Source organism: Annulohypoxylon maeteangense (genome assembly GCF_022496945.1).
Source record: "Annulohypoxylon maeteangense strain CBS 123835 unplaced genomic scaffold GGS22scaffold_31, whole genome shotgun sequence".
Taxonomy (NCBI): Eukaryota; Fungi; Ascomycota; class Sordariomycetes; order Xylariales; family Hypoxylaceae; genus Annulohypoxylon; species Annulohypoxylon maeteangense.
In genome coordinates, this window is record NW_025953278.1 from 55,015 (window position 1) to 70,127 (window position 15,113).

The 15,113-nt window shown below is 48.2% G+C and overlaps 6 protein-coding genes across 6 annotated transcripts; 2 read left to right on the top strand and 4 right to left on the bottom strand.

Moving 5' to 3' along the window:
• Positions 1–1,734: 1,734 nt before the first annotated feature.
• GGS22DRAFT_193570 (uncharacterized protein) lies at positions 1,735–3,891 on the top strand (the record flags this gene model as incomplete). Its single annotated transcript, XM_047965400.1, has 1 exon — positions 1,735–3,891. One exon carries the CDS (start codon positions 1,735–1,737, stop codon positions 3,889–3,891), a length of 2,157 nt encoding a protein of 718 aa, XP_047813929.1.
• A 658-nt stretch (positions 3,892–4,549) lies between these two features.
• Positions 4,550–6,583, bottom strand: GGS22DRAFT_99794 (uncharacterized protein). The gene is made up of 2 exons (XM_047968640.1): positions 5,096–6,583; positions 4,550–5,028 (listed from the first exon to the last, which is right to left on the bottom strand). The coding sequence occupies exons 1-2, from the start codon at positions 6,345–6,347 to the stop codon at positions 4,598–4,600; spliced, it is 1,683 nt and encodes a 560-aa protein (XP_047813930.1). The 5' UTR covers positions 6,348–6,583; the 3' UTR covers positions 4,550–4,597.
• Positions 6,584–7,652: 1,069 nt separating this feature from the next.
• GGS22DRAFT_198297 (uncharacterized protein) lies at positions 7,653–9,583 on the top strand (the record flags this gene model as incomplete). Its single annotated transcript, XM_047966116.1, has 2 exons — positions 7,653–7,659; positions 8,292–9,583. 2 exons carry the CDS (start codon positions 7,653–7,655, stop codon positions 9,410–9,412), a joined length of 1,128 nt encoding a protein of 375 aa, XP_047813931.1. The 3' UTR covers positions 9,413–9,583.
• Positions 9,584–9,671: 88 nt separating this feature from the next.
• GGS22DRAFT_175877 (carbohydrate esterase family 3 protein) lies at positions 9,672–11,106 on the bottom strand. Its single transcript, XM_047963327.1, has 3 exons — positions 10,896–11,106; positions 10,605–10,822; positions 9,672–10,542 (listed from the first exon to the last, which is right to left on the bottom strand). The coding sequence occupies exons 1-3, from the start codon at positions 10,996–10,998 to the stop codon at positions 9,865–9,867; spliced, it is 999 nt and encodes a 332-aa protein (XP_047813932.1). The 5' UTR covers positions 10,999–11,106; the 3' UTR covers positions 9,672–9,864.
• A 221-nt stretch (positions 11,107–11,327) lies between these two features.
• Positions 11,328–12,436, bottom strand: GGS22DRAFT_99815 (uncharacterized protein). Its single transcript, XM_047968641.1, has 2 exons — positions 12,291–12,436; positions 11,328–12,218 (listed from the first exon to the last, which is right to left on the bottom strand). The coding sequence occupies exons 1-2, from the start codon at positions 12,325–12,327 to the stop codon at positions 11,614–11,616; spliced, it is 642 nt and encodes a 213-aa protein (XP_047813933.1). The 5' UTR covers positions 12,328–12,436; the 3' UTR covers positions 11,328–11,613.
• Positions 12,437–13,464: 1,028 nt separating this feature from the next.
• Positions 13,465–15,060, bottom strand: GGS22DRAFT_175883 (uncharacterized protein). The gene is made up of 3 exons (XM_047963328.1): positions 14,895–15,060; positions 13,876–14,746; positions 13,465–13,795 (listed from the first exon to the last, which is right to left on the bottom strand). The coding sequence occupies exons 2-3, from the start codon at positions 14,573–14,575 to the stop codon at positions 13,746–13,748; spliced, it is 750 nt and encodes a 249-aa protein (XP_047813934.1). The 5' UTR covers positions 14,576–14,746; positions 14,895–15,060; the 3' UTR covers positions 13,465–13,745.
• Between the last annotated feature and the right edge of the window lie 53 nt (positions 15,061–15,113).

The following is a 15,113-nucleotide window of genomic DNA, read 5'->3' on the forward strand; positions in this document are numbered from 1 at the left end:
TCCGAAGCAAAGGATTACCCAGTAACTCCCCTGCTTACTACATAGTACTGTAGATATCTGAGAATTCGCGCAAACTTGACCGAGTCTCTTCTAGTGTTAAGTTTACAAGTTCAGACGTCATCAGGTCATGAATCCCTTAGGATTCTTCAACTATCGACAACGATTTCCGCTAGATTTTCGTAGGTGCAGCGTAGCGTACATGCGCTGCACAGCGCACCTCTTGAAATCTCCGGCCGTGCGCCTTTCCCGGGGCGCCGTTGATCATGATCTGATCACGACGGAAAACCAGGCTTGCCAGGCTACTTGCAGTTAAGAAAGTCTGAGCGTACTGAAAAGGACAGGGCGGGTTAGTTGCGCCGATATTGCCGCAGGGCTAAGACGGCCTGTCCAAATTTGTTTCCCAAAGCTCGAGGCGTACGCGGGATATGATTGGCGGCATGTTTCAAGTACCCTTCTCGCATGCAGCCGGTTCGATGGTGATGTTGGACAGCCAAGACCCGAGGATGCTGAATTGCACCGCTTCCGCGCCCGAGCGTGCATAGTACTTATGCACGTATGTACGTATGTGTATGCGCAGGTAAGTGATGAAAAAGAACGAGTCGGCAAATTTATCTTTCTGATGCTGGTCTATTACACGTACATACATATACCTAGGCATTCCCCTTTCGAGAAATAGTTGAAGATGTGCAGCTCTTTCTGCTTTTCTAGACCCGATTTGTAGTTGTTGGCCCTTGTTGGCTTGACATACATAAAACGCAAGCATCTCCTGCATGTCTTCTCACTCGCACATAACGACTATCACGATCCTATCCAGCAGAGTATCCACGGGTGTTTCGAAGGACCTAGTATTAAACAATGAATATACTGGTAGGTATCCACTGACTCTGCCAGTCAATCCACTGAGCGACCGATCTTCGATATCCTGGGTATTTCGAAAAGAAGGCTGGAAACCTTCAAGGTTCTTACATAGCAGGAATCCGGAGGGGTCTCCCGCATGTGGAGTCAATGTCTCATCACCAACAATCTAGAATCTCCTTGATCCTAGAGAAAACCCCGCTGATGTTGACATTGGAACTCCTCCTGCTCCTCTTGATGTGGATATTGAAGTTTCATAGTTCACAGTAAGTACATGCAACATTCGGCACTGAGTGTGGAATGCGGGCATTGCATCTAAGTACCGAGATGCATATGAGTGGTCATATATGAAGTTGAGATCTATCGTAGGCTGCCTGGCTGCGTAAGTAAAACATGCATAACCTTGGTTACCTTGGGTTGTTTCGCGCGAGATCCCAAGTCTGCTGCAAGATGATGTAGAAAATGCATACATCATCACGCCTTAGTTTAGTCGAAATTGATGGCACAGAAAAGAAAAAGAAAAGAAAAGAGAAGATCTAGATAATGCATAAATCGATAACGATATTTACGGATATGAATTAATTCAAAAAGCGAAGAGCTGAAATAATATTGAGTTCGTGTCACGTGCCACGCGCCACTTGCGCGTTTGCTTTTTGCTTGTGTGACGCGATTCTTCAACAAATTGTCAATTTATTAAAATTTATCAACTACTGTGATATCTCCTTATCTTCAAACGCCGCTCCTTTTGGACTACCCGTTCCTCTTGCCTCTACTTTTTTCCTTCCTTTTCTTTTGCTAAAATCCATTGACTTGATTCAGGGTATATGTCACGATTTCCTCTTGCTACTTGCTAAGACTGCTATCAAAAATCATGTCAAGATGCCGGCCGAGGTAATCAGTTTATTATCCTCGAGCCCAGCCGCCGGACCTTCCCCACCCATCATCCCCTCTAGTGCAGCCTTGTCACGAACAACCCAGAAGGCCCCTTCCAGAGCTCTTGACTATGGCATCACCCACGCGAACATTGGATCATCTTCAAAGGTAAACAAAGGACCGCCTGGTAGAATATCACACGACCCACTCATTAGCGCAAAACGTGCGAGTGATCGTACACGGCAGGATAGCGACTTCATGTTTTTATCCGATGACTTTGATACGACCGGAGATCTTGGCGAACATTCAACCAAATCTCGAATCACAGATTCTAGGACAGATATCAACAAGAGGGAGGATAGCAGCTTAAAGAGGACAACCTCTGCCACGTTTACTTCCAAGAACCGCAAATCAAACTCTCCAAATAGGTTGAACCGCTGGAACTGGAACTCAATAGACGATCCAATCGAACATAGTAGCTCTCCCAATAAGTTGGCGCCTAGCAAAGCGCCAAGTAGGCCGTGTGATTCCTCGGATCCATTCGGGAGCCCACCAAAGAAGCAGGCCACAAACACAAAGTCTTCCCGCCTAGATTTGACGAGTGATCCATTCAAAAGTTCGCCTTTGCGAGAACTTGATATCCGTGAGCCACTAAAGAGCGCCACAGCCAGACAGCAATCCAATGTCTCCTTTGATTCTCCGAAGGGAAAAAAGTCGGCGAAGGGACCAGTAGTCATCGACCTCTCGGATGACGATGGTGATGATATGCCAAAGAAGTATCAACCCAAGAAGTCTAAGCCAAATGGAGCCTGGGATCCGATATCAAGTTCCATGCCGGAAGCAAAGACTAGCAATAGCCATATCATAGACTCGGACTCTGACGACTTACCCGCCTTAAGTGATCTCGATTTTTCGAGGGCCAAGTCTAGCAAACGCTTCTACAGTCTGACACCTTCTCCGCCTCGCAAGAAACCGAAGACGGCGATGAAAGGGACGACGAAAGGGGCGACGGTGAAAAAAGCAGCGGAGCCAAAGAAAACTGCCGAGGAAAGAGACTACGAGAAGCAAAAGAAGGCAGAAGCTCGCGAAGCCGAGAAGGAACGTAAGCGTATCGAGAAAGAACAGGCAAAGGAGCAGCGGGTCGCCGAGAAGCAAAAAGAGAAAGCACTCGCCGAAGTCAACAAGCTCAAGACCGACAGGAAGGTAGCCGTGCCCGAGATGATAGTAGACCTTCCTGAATCCCTGAACATCGGTATCAAAGCCCAGATCGAAGAACTACTCCGTAAAATGGACGTTCAGTTCGAGTATCTGCAGAACCGCATCGACAACGTGGTAAAATGGCGGCGGAAAGTAGCCTCCAAATACAACGACGACCTCGGCCACTGGGTGCCCATCCCAATGCGCATCATGCCCGAAGCTCACGTCATGGTGATCCTCGAAGCCACCGAATTCGTTAAGCTCGTGCTCGGCGCCGAGGACCAAGGCCTCGAAGCTCACGTGCTAAAAATGAAGACGGCGCATCCCGACAACATCCTCCTATACCTAATAGAGGGTCTCACGCCCTGGATGCGCAAAAACAAAAACATCCAAAACCGGCGCTTCGCCTCCGCCGTCCGCGCCCTCGACAACAATGATGTGGCCGGCCCAGCATCAAGCCAGCAACGGAGGAGGAGGAACCCCGCGCAGCAGGAGTATATCGACGAAGATATCATCGAAGATGCGCTACTTTCGCTGCAAGTCGTCCACGGTGCCATGATCCACCATACGAACCTGCAGGTCGAGACGGCTGAATGGGTCGCCGTGTTCACGCAGCACATCAGCACGATCCCGTATCGGAAGGCGCGAGACGCTGCCGCCGACGCCGGCTTCTGCATGGAGGCGGGGCAGGTGCGGACCGGTGAGGACGCTAAGGATACGTATGTCCGCATGTTGCAGGAGGTAACCCGCGTCACGGCGCCCATCGCCTACGGCATCGCGGCTAAATACGGGACCATGGCCGAGCTGGTGCGAGGGCTCGAGAGGGAGGGTCCGTCGGCGTTGGAGAATTGTAGGAAGTGTGCGAATAGAGACGGTGCGTTTACGGATAGAGTCGTAGGACCGGCGGTTAGTAAGAGAATTTGGAAGATCTTTACGAGTCGCGATCCGGGGAGTATGGATGTGTGAATATCCATGGATGGGAATGGGGGATGTTGAGGTACATATTATGGATGGTTTGGAGGGGTGCTCATCTGGTTTTGGGGTCAGCTTGATGGGTATAGAGCGGTGGTTGAATTTAGCAATCTTACATACATACATAGAGGGGAATTGAAGTGAGCTTATGTTTAGTCTGCTATGGGACGTGGTTTTGTATTTTACCCCTTGGTAGGACTTAGAATCTTTAAAGTCGACAGGGGCAGAGCGGTTAGTCAACATCCATCCATGTCTTACACGTTCCTACCCGCCGCAGTGTCACAATTTACAGCTTGACAATTAACGGTCCGGCCATAGGGTAGCTACATCTTTCGCGGCCTGCAGTGAGACAGCGGCCGCTGATTTCAGACCAATATGTCTCACGGTGGTTGATTGTCATGTTTCTCAATTTATGCGCCTGTCGGCATTCTATATATACATACAAAAGCAAGCACATGCTGTGCCACGTCGATTACCAGCAAATTTCAGGGCTGTCTCCCACACCACTCTACCGGCGGTCATCAGTGGAAGACGTCATTATCCCTCTTAAGCTGCCCACCCACCCATATGTCCCCGTTTGTTCGCCGCGCCGTCCTCCTGCCTAATATATGCAACCAAGGTGTTGGGCCTTTAAGGTGAGCGCGCTACTTTCTGTTTCTCTTTCCTGCCAGATGCGGTAGCTAGTGAATGAGCGCCTTGACTAATGAGCTCTTAATTCGAAAGTAGGCATTCCGGACTTGCTGGCCTGGCTCTGGAGATGGCGCCAATGTATCTCGGAAAGAAGTTCTGGAATGGAGTATAGGGTCTTCTCGATTTCGGCCTTCAGAACAACTGTCTGGGAGCATTTATGGTAGATTCCGGCATCGCCCTCGATCTGAACCGCCTGGAGTTTCGCCGCGAAATCCCACACACTACATTCGACGGCCTCAGGTTGCGGTATTGGCCATAGTCCGTTGGCGTGAAGAGATTGGATGGTCGTGCCTAGCATCGAGGCTAGACATTCGCCTCTTTCGGAAGAGACTTTGTACCGCGAACAGAGCGATTTGTTTTGCTGGACAAGGCCTTGTAATATGGCGTCGAGGCGGCTGAGAAGCGCCTTGATCATGGATAAGCGCGCTTTTTGTATGCTCTCTATAAATTTAAAATATGAGCCTCGCAATTCAAAAATAGACTTTTCTAGATAGGTAAGTAGACTCACCGTAGATCTCGGGCGGTTCTAACGCTCCCACATAGCGGAGGTTATTTCCCGCCGAGCTCGACGAATTCAGGAGCAAAGCCTTCGACATCGCATCGAAAGTAACAAAGTCGCCAAGCTCCCACGCTATCCAAAGCCGTTCGTGGCAGAACTTCGATCGCAGAGATTGGCCGAGCTTTTCGCACTGGATATGTGTGGTCCGCGACCAGCCCTTAGCCCAGGGTCGCAGGATATGGGTCATGTCATATTTATCCGTCAAGACGCACAGGTTATAGAGATGCGTAGTATACACAAAGTCGTCGTATCCAGAAACCTGATCGAACCGGCTATGGATGATATTCAGAATAATGCCCATCGCGGCCGAGTTGTCCTCGGGAAGCTTCACGACCCACGCCGTCTTCCCGTCCTTCGATTGAGCACTCTTGCCCTCCGCAAACTCTCCGTACAATAACTTCCTCCAGAAAGGAGACGACCTGGCCATGGCCCTAGAGCAAACTATGAACTCCGCCGAGAGATGACCAACTTCTAAGCATAGGTCGCCTTTAAGGTCCATATAACACTTAGGTGGTCGCGGGGTTGCTTCTTGCTCCACTGACGTCTGCGATGATCCTGAGGACGTTGTAGGTCCAAACATGGTTGCTGGGCTTTTCGTTGGTGACTGGCTTGAGGTGGAAGATGGTGTTTGACTGCCTCGGGCAGGAGAGGTTCTAGCAGAGGAACTCCTAACAGGTGTGTCCCTAGTAGGAGAGTTTCTAGTAGGTGAGACCCGAGAAGGAGAGGCCCGATTACTATTACTCCTTGCTGGTGTCTGGCTTGTCCGTGATATCGGTGGGGAACTGGACACCGGTACAGGTGGAGGTGGAGGTGCGGCTGCGGGTGCAGCTGGCATAATCGGCACAACCGGTGGACTCGGCCTGGGGCCGACGAACATGTTCATACGCGGTGATGACTGTTTGGGTTGACCTTGGACATGGACTTGTGCTTGAGCGGGGACAGGGACCGGAGCGGGTGATCCGATTACAAGCCCGCGCGGGTTACCAGAGCCAGAAAACGGTTGAGACGGCGTCCCAAACAGAGTCCCGCCTGCAGGTACCGGCCAAGCCTCCGGGTTATTGATGGTTCCGAATAGACTTGTATGTGGACGAGCTTGTGATGTTGTGGGTGAGAAGACGCCACCGCTCTTAACGCTGCTACTCCCGAATGCGGGAGTAGGGGGCTGCGAGGTAGGCGCACCTCCGTTCCCGAAGTTGGCCATAGCAGCTATCGCCTAATCTGTAGCCTCAGACGGGAGTAAACACGCGAAGGATACAGCTTCACTGAGGTATGCAGATCTTGACAACCGATATCCTCTAACTATTATTCTCCAATAAGTCAACGATCATTCGCAAGACTTAGGTATTAGGTATTAAGCACAACTTCTAACCAGCAAGATATCGTATCATAAAAAAAAAGATTCGATAGCATCTCAGGAAGCTATTATGAGTGAATCGGTCTTAAAAACACATCAACGGGGACAAAGACATAATAATTCCTGGTAACAAATTAAATCAGTCTTTTCCTGCCTCTCTTACCGCCAGACGCATTGACCAGGGATCCCTTTTTTCTCTCACACTGTGCGATCTTGACCCTCTATTCATGCAGCAAGATGCAGGTGCCTCATACACTCGCATCCTCAATCAAAGATGAACGCTCAAGATCATGCGTCTTTAAATTTGGGTACCCGCTCATCTATGTCGAGCAGCTATTAAACATAGTCATATTCTGGGGGATCGTTAGTATTTCCACATCGTGACCTCAGAATCTTGAGGAGACTCAGGGTCCCTCTACAGTATAAATATGGTCCCACTTGGGCTACCAGCACCGTGTTAGCCCTAGGAGAGATCTCAGCCCCTTTTGGGTTCCAGATCCATTTTCACCACGTAGCCCCCTGCGAGTGGAGAATAGTCCTTTGCTGTTTATTAGACACATTCAGATGTGCATATTGCCCCTATGGTCATTTGGGTTTTGATATTAGGTGCATTTGGGCGATACGACATCTAAGTGCGTTAGTGGATGTGGTCATAGCCAAAATCAAGCTTTGAAGCTGATATCTTTAAGCATTCTGACGGGCTGAGAAGGCCTGGGGTTATGTCGCATTTATAGATGTTAGGTTAGATCTAGGTGTAGCGGGGTGTATAGATCCACTTATACGTGACATATATCGATTGGATGTCGATAAAAAGAATGAACAGCAAATGTCGATAAGTCACAGGAATACTGTGAAAGGATTCAGTCGCTTGTTGCTATGCATGTGGTAGGTTAGGTCGAAATTGAGAATTTATTCCCAATTACTAAATAAGATAGAGAGGGGATGAAACCATCAATGCCTTTACTTCGGTTATAACCGAACCAAGGGATGTTATCAAATGATTCTTAATCTATGAGAAATAAGACAATTAATAGAGTGCCGCAACGTCATTTAAGCACTAAGAGACATCATGCTGCTGGAAGCTCTGGACTCTGCTGATTATAGCACTTTGATGGTAAGTTGAGGTTAGTTTACTTTAGGAATAAAGCTATTATGGCATGTTTTCATACCTACCTAGTTTATAAAGACTATTATAATTATAGAAACTCTCCAATGTTCTTTCACAGTATATGGTTATATTGGGTGCAAACATCCATACTCAAATACTAAATATTGTTAACTTCCACTCGCATTGTTGGTGTTGGTAAAAGATCTCTTGCGGCCGCATCTTTACTATTTTTCTAGCTTGGGGATAAAAGGCTCGGTAACTCTATCCATGGGTACCTAGTTAATAAGGGTTTGCATCATGTAAGTGCAAGTGAGACTAGACGAATGGTCAGTGATATAAGATACCTTGTTGAAAGATATATGAGAAGCCTAACATATATATATCTTGACACTATCATTAAGGAGAGTCTGAGTCTTGAGAACTCTCAAATGTTAGTTGCATATATATAAGAGAATATTTTAGAATCTCGGAAGGTAGTATACCGAGAACAACATCTCCAACAAGGTAAGTGACTAGACGACCCAAAATCTCCTCACCTTCACCCCTATTTCTCCACAATTGAGCATAACACCTAATATCACAACTCTAGAGACCAACACGCCATTAGACTGGATAACCTTCAACGATTCGTATTAGATCCCAATGAGTATATCATGATACCTAGGTATCTTTAAATATGCGAGGTCCAGTATTTTTAAGAAATTTCTCAATTTTCCTTACTTCGTCGAGTATCACAATTCAAGCTTGTGTAACAGATGAAGACTGCAGTCTGAATGGTGTTTGTAGCCACCCCTCAAATAAATGTGAATGCGACTTGGGATGGAAGTCAGATGATTGCGGCCAACTCGACCTTCAGCCTGCCACGCGGTGGACGGGATACAACTACACAAACTTCACTCTGCCAGACTTCTACGGCACAAAAGGAAACTCATCATGGGGTGGTAGTATCATCCAAGACCGTTTTGATAAAAATCTCTTCCACCTGGTCATTGACCAGTTTGCTCACGGATGTGGGTTATCGGGCTGGAGGCCGTTTAGCACCGTGATTCGCGCTGAGTCGCACACGGGGCCGGCTGGTCCATATCATTATGCGGAAGAGCTTCTAGGAACGTTCCACCACAATTCCAAAGTAGTGTGGAGTCCGGCGGATGAGAAGTATCTTCTGTATACCATAGGAATCGAAACTGATACGCCGGGTACGTGTAAATCGTACAAATGGGCAAACAACATCTCCGTCTCTAGCGCTCCTGACATTCGCGGGCCGTGGGGGCCGTCAAAACACCTTCTCGATGCGACAAATCCAGCTCCGTGGCCGTTGTGGACACAAGATAATCCTACCGCTGAGATGATATTAGGTGTAGAGGACAACTTCATCTACCATGCCAAAGACTTTAATGAAACCTTTAACTTGATCAAGTCGATGCCCTGGAATACGTCCGACTACAGCGATCACTGGACGGAAGATCCCTTCTTATGGCGAGATAGACGCGGAAACTGGCATATTCTCTGCCACTGGATGATCGACATCGCAGAAAGGGGAGAGAAATATCCTCGAGTGGGCGGTCACCTATTCTCGCGTAGTCTAACAGGTAATTGGACGTTCAAGTTGCAACCGGCGTACAACACAACGGTGTACTTCACCGACGGTGGAAGAACTGATTACTATCGAAGAGAACGGCCGCAACTCTATTTCAGCGATGATGGAAACCTCACGCCGCTGTACCTGATCAACGGTGTACAAGAGTTCAATAGCCTGGCTAGCTATACCTTGATTCAGCCTATCAGAACAGGGGCGAAACTATGAGAAAACGCTAGGATTTTGATTTCTACTCGTATTGAGTTGGGATCTGTTTTTTATTACTTCGTTTATTAGCGTATATTGAGACGGGGTTTCCCTCGTGGACATGGATAAAAATAGAATTTAGAAATCCGGGGAAGACCTTAAACTAGGTCGCATTTAGCGAACTGCGCGACTTGAAGCTATTTCTAGGAACTACCCATCTTCAAAGGTGCAACACCATATAAAGAGCAAGGAACTCATACGTACCTACAAATAGCTCGGGTTCAGAACTGATACTTTCTCTTGTTTAATTGTAAATATATATTACACAATATCTAATCAAGCAATCCTGCAATCCATCCCCCTTCTAAGGATGAACCGCTAAATACATTTTCCCTTTTCCTAACCGGTAAAAATCTACCTATCATGACGCACTCTACCTACTCCCTAATCCCACCACCACGCGCGGAATCCGGCTAAACAGGCGTAACATGCCGCGCCCTAAACGCCCTGCGTATCCTCCCGGGCAACGTCTTCCCCGCCTCAGCCTCCTGCTTCTCCTTAACCTTCTCATCCTGAGCCTTAATCGCGTCCTCCGCATCCCTCGCCGCCTCGCCATCGGCTGGAACGCCGTTATCTACGGCCCGCTTCAACCAGCCGTTACGGTCGACCTCGAGGATCTTCTCCATGAATATATCGCCCATCTTGAAGTACCCCTTATCGGTAGGGTGCATGTCATCGGGTCCGATATCTGCGCGCTCGACTCGGCCGGGTAGACCCTGGTCGTAGTGCATTTCGGCCATGGTGACGGGTTTGCCCTCGCGGATGAGGTCGATGGCGACTTGGCGGATCTGCGCGTTGGAAGATTTGACGCACTTTTCTGTGCCTTCCCAAGGCGAAGTGATGATGGTTGACATAATGACGGTGGCGCGGGGAGAGGCTTCGAAGACGAAATCGACGAGCTCGCGCATGCTTTGGAGGATGTATGCGGGGCCCCAGTGGTCGAGCTGGAAGCAGTCGCTTGACCCGGCGTTGATGATGATGAGGTTTGGTTGGACTTGCGGTACTACTTCTTTCAGGCGGTCGAGGGTCGGTTTTATGGGCTGTGCGCCGAAGGCTTGGACATCGTTGTCTTTGAAGTCGCCGTAGCGGTTCTAGAGGCACGTGAGGTTAGCTACGGGTGATGATTTTGGTATGGGTGAGGGTTGATATGTACCTGGCCGACGTAGTTGACGGGGTTCCCTCGAGACACAAGCCAGTCCCGGATCTGCTTCCTAAATCCGACTTCGCCGGTCGAGTGTTCGCCGAGGGTCATCGAAGCGCCGATGAACATGACGCGGAGAGGAATGCCGCCTGCCAGAGGGCCATTTTCGGTCTGTGTGAGACGATGCCACCCATCTCGGGCGGTTTCTGGTGTTGGTTGTATAAATATTACTATATTTATACCCTTTATTAGATCACCTATGCACACACGAGACCTTGAGAAGAATGGACGAATGGACGGTACCTATTAGAAACAGTACTAGCGAAAATACGCTTAAGACTTTATGGAGATTAGGGAGCTGTTTCCATCGCAAGTGAAGCGCGGATAGGCGCGATTGCAGGAGCATGTTGGTGAATTGGTGAGAAGCCCATCTGTTCGAGGACAACGCGTTGAAAATGGTAGAAATGTTGAAAATAAGACATTATGAATCTCGTCAGCTTTCAGGGGTTTCACGATCAGTTTGTTAGAAGTCCGAAGTACAAGTACCTACGCCGTACAGCACAGTTACTGCACCACTTACAGCACTTACAGTTAGCCAATCCCCGCCACTCTGCCACTTAGCTGCTTTCGTTTTATTTGTCGGAACCGGGATTCGATCTTGGCGCTATCTTATCCGGACCATCGGCACCGTGAGGTACCTAGTACTTACACATAAATTACGATTCTCGTATGGCTGACTGCCGCCTCCCGCTTTCCTCCTCTCAATCTTACATTAACCATCACCAACAAGTCAGCTATGGATTATATACGTAATCACAACTCACACTGCTGACACCGAATACGATACGTATAATGGATATCCGATCTATTTGCTGCGCTCTCAAAAGTAATGGTATAGGTATCATAAGCTGTAGGTAATGACTGAATGTGTACGCGCATCTCACAATAGTTCGTCTCAACAAATGTCACACTCGGTCAAGAATCCAAATCTGCTCTACGAACTTGTTCAAACGGACTCAATTCATTTCAATCCTCCAAGGCGAACGCACTTATCAACCCAACCTTCTTTATGCTGTGGTTGTTGTTGTTGTTTCGGTTGCGACCAACCCCATGTCCTCCATGTGCTTTCACTCGAAGTCGTCACCTCAGTTTGTCCAGCTACCGACGGAGCTGCTGGTGGTGGCATTCTCGCGTTAGGAGGAGCGGTAAGCCCATCTGCTCTCTGGCCCTTGTAAAATCCCGAAAGGAGTTGGTTCACGTAAAGTGAGTTTCTACCGACATCAGGAGTTTGTGCGCTTGGAGTACTTGATTGTCTCGTCGACCTGGCCCGCCTCGGATCTAGAATATCCGCAGATGTGGCGGATTGCCGTTTCTCGTTCCCATACGCACCATATTGCGAGGCGTTGCCATCTTCGGCGGCATACGCGGCTGTCATGAGATTATCCATTATCCTTGACTGCGAATCTCTTGATGACCCATAATCTGCTGTCACCGGACGTCTGGCTTCTTCCATCTTCTTGAAGCCGGATGATGACGTAAATCCGGAGACGGCTCTGCTTTCACGGTTTCGACGTCGCCGAAACCACCATATGAATCCGACTACGGCTGCTACAATGACCGCTGCCCCTGTTGAGTGAGAAGAACATCTGTTAGTATTTTACATTGCTCAACGCTGACCTCGCTCTAGGTGAATCTTACCAATTGTCCCGAATGCTATTGTTCCTCCTCTGCCCATACTAGGCACTGCATTATCTGGTGGGCTTGTCTGCGCCTGGATAACGTCCGTGTTCTGCGGCTCCGCACTTTGCGTAATACTGTCACTGACTGACGATGCTGGAATGGCTGAAGACGCTGGAATAGCTGATGATACTGAAGTAGCCGACGATATTAATGTGGCTGAAGATGCTAGAGTAGCTGAAGACGCCGAGGTAGCTGATACGCTAATGCTGGAAGTCAACGTCGTCGGCTGCGAAGGGACTGCGTTGGTGGTAGTCGACGCAATTTGCTCTGATGATGTCCCTCCTGGTTGTTGTGTAGAACTTTCAACTTGAGCAGGAGGAGGAGGAGGTGGTGGTGGTGGCGATGGCAGCGGGGATTTAGGAGATTTCGGCGAGGGTACTCCTTCATCATCAGAATCAGATAGATCCGGGTCTCCTGGGACCTTGGGGACGTCATCGCGGACAAATATTCTTAAATCATTTGCGCGGGCACGTCTTCGATACACAGGGCTCCTTTATTTCAATCAGAATTTGGATACGGACACAAGGACCTCCAGTGCTTACCTCATGATGAATACGCAACACTATTGGGATCTTGACAATTTTGGATATCTAAGAATTGATAAAAAGGGGGATGATGTAAATCCACCGCCAAGAAAGTAAATTTTATCAAAATAGGACCTGCCGTAGATGGTGAATAGTAGGGGCGCAGCCCAAGGCTCGAAGTGAAGTTAAGTGCCTAGGTACGTAGTTTCCTACAGCAAAGCAGGTGAAGAATCTCACGAAGCACGAAGAAACATCTCCTGCAGATGCAACCGTCTTAAGATAGATCGTGGGGGACCCTATCCCCATGAGCCATCCCAACTTGAGTGCCCAGAGGGCTTGAAACGAGTGATGTAGGCACTATAATAATGGGATGTTTCAAACCTCAACAGTTAACGTTGATCACCTTGGCGCCAAGATCACTAACGGCCACACTCAATTCGTCGAATCAAGAGAGATGACGTTTCACTGGCTCGATTCAGATAACTGGTAGTTTAGAAATGGGTTCAGATGCTATCTCTTGCGCATACTTGGCTATTTTTGGTGTAAAGATCTGTCGTGGTAGATCTGGGGGTAGGGAATTCGACGTTTGATCACCAATGAGATTAGAATTTACCAGATTTCCTTCGCCTGATAATTTAAACGTAAGCGATGAAACAAAACTACAAACATCGTAAATACGTACAATTCGTAATCGTGCAGGGTCTTCGCGCCCTCTCCCCAACGCCAATGCCAAGGACTATCAGTATTGGTTTAAAAAGCCTCAACCTTGCCCTAGAAACCGAATAGTCATAAACGTGGCCGTGGTTTATTATTCCGCCAATACGTTTAATATGCCTAGCGACCAGCTTAACCTTGTCTGCTTCAATATCCATTCATCATATGGCGCCATTCACCACCAAGTTGGAAGAATCTCACGCGCGCTGCGTACTTGAGTCTTGACTTATGTGGATTAGCAGGTTATTCGAAACTTCACGATATTCGATGCAGCTAGTAGCTACATAGGTAGGTAGGTAACTTACGAGCTCCCCGAGGCTGGTGATTCGATTTCATACTATCGCGCCAAATCCTCAGGCACCAACTACCTATCATCGCATCCATCATCTTTCTCATAACGGGTGCTGTGACTATCAGTCTATGATGGTCTTCCGTTTCGTCTTCCACCGCAATACGGCTTCCCTCGGGGCTCATCCACTCATAGTGACCGCGTTTCTTATGTATTTCGAAAATCGTTTCGCCCTCCTTTAAGGACTCCTTTCTTGCTTTATAACCTTTGGGAAGCCCATCTCCCGTCTCTTCGTTTATCCTCACCACCTTGAATGTTGATCGCGGGAATGAAGGGCATTTTAGCGCCAGGTTCCCCAGAGCATGCCGCGACGCGGCGTCCAAACAATAGGGAAATCCGGTAGATATGACTGGCGGCAAATGCTTCAGCTCGAATATGTGCCTGGTTCGGTGTAACACCCGAGGTGTACCGTTGGCGCTTACTCGTACATTGTGAATTAGACGTTCGAGTGACACCTGGGCAAGCTGAGCTTCGGTTGTCGAAGATGCCTGGATGTCCCGAGATAGTTCATATAGCGGGGTACCGTCGACAGTCTGGGCGCGAATGAAGTGGCCGGTCAGTACGAGAATGGCAGGCTGAAGAATTTCACCTGCATCGTTGCGGTTTCCAACAACGTAGGGTGGAGGATCATCGTCTTCGAGTGGTGAACTCGCCATTGGTTCCTGGCTAAGTGGCTAAAGTGGTGGACGAAAGAGGCTCAAATGACATTTTGAGACAGGAAATCACGCGGTGTCAATTTGACCGGAACCGGAGTGTTTAAACGACTTACATACTACCAATCAATGCCGAAAATCCCGTGGGGTGACAGCTTGACAAATACCAGGTGGCTATGCTACCTATGTAAGCAGATAAGCAGCTAAGGTATGAGGTGTGATGACATCATGTATTTGTGTTTTGAGATGCATAGGCGAGTAAGAAAGAGTTAGGTATTAATAGATTATGAATGAGATGTTAAATAGAAATAGGCTGAACTACCCTTTGTTCGACTCTTCGTAATAACGTTGTTGAAGTGGAAGCGTTACTGTCGACATTGTTTTTTGTCTTACCAAAATTGATACGGAGTAGTCATTGTAGACTTCAACTTCGAGCAAACAAATCATCGATTCCACAATTTGACTTTCCACGTATTATTGATAAATTCTTTAATGGAGCAACTGCTTATTAATTGTATAATGCATAAGAATATAATTATGG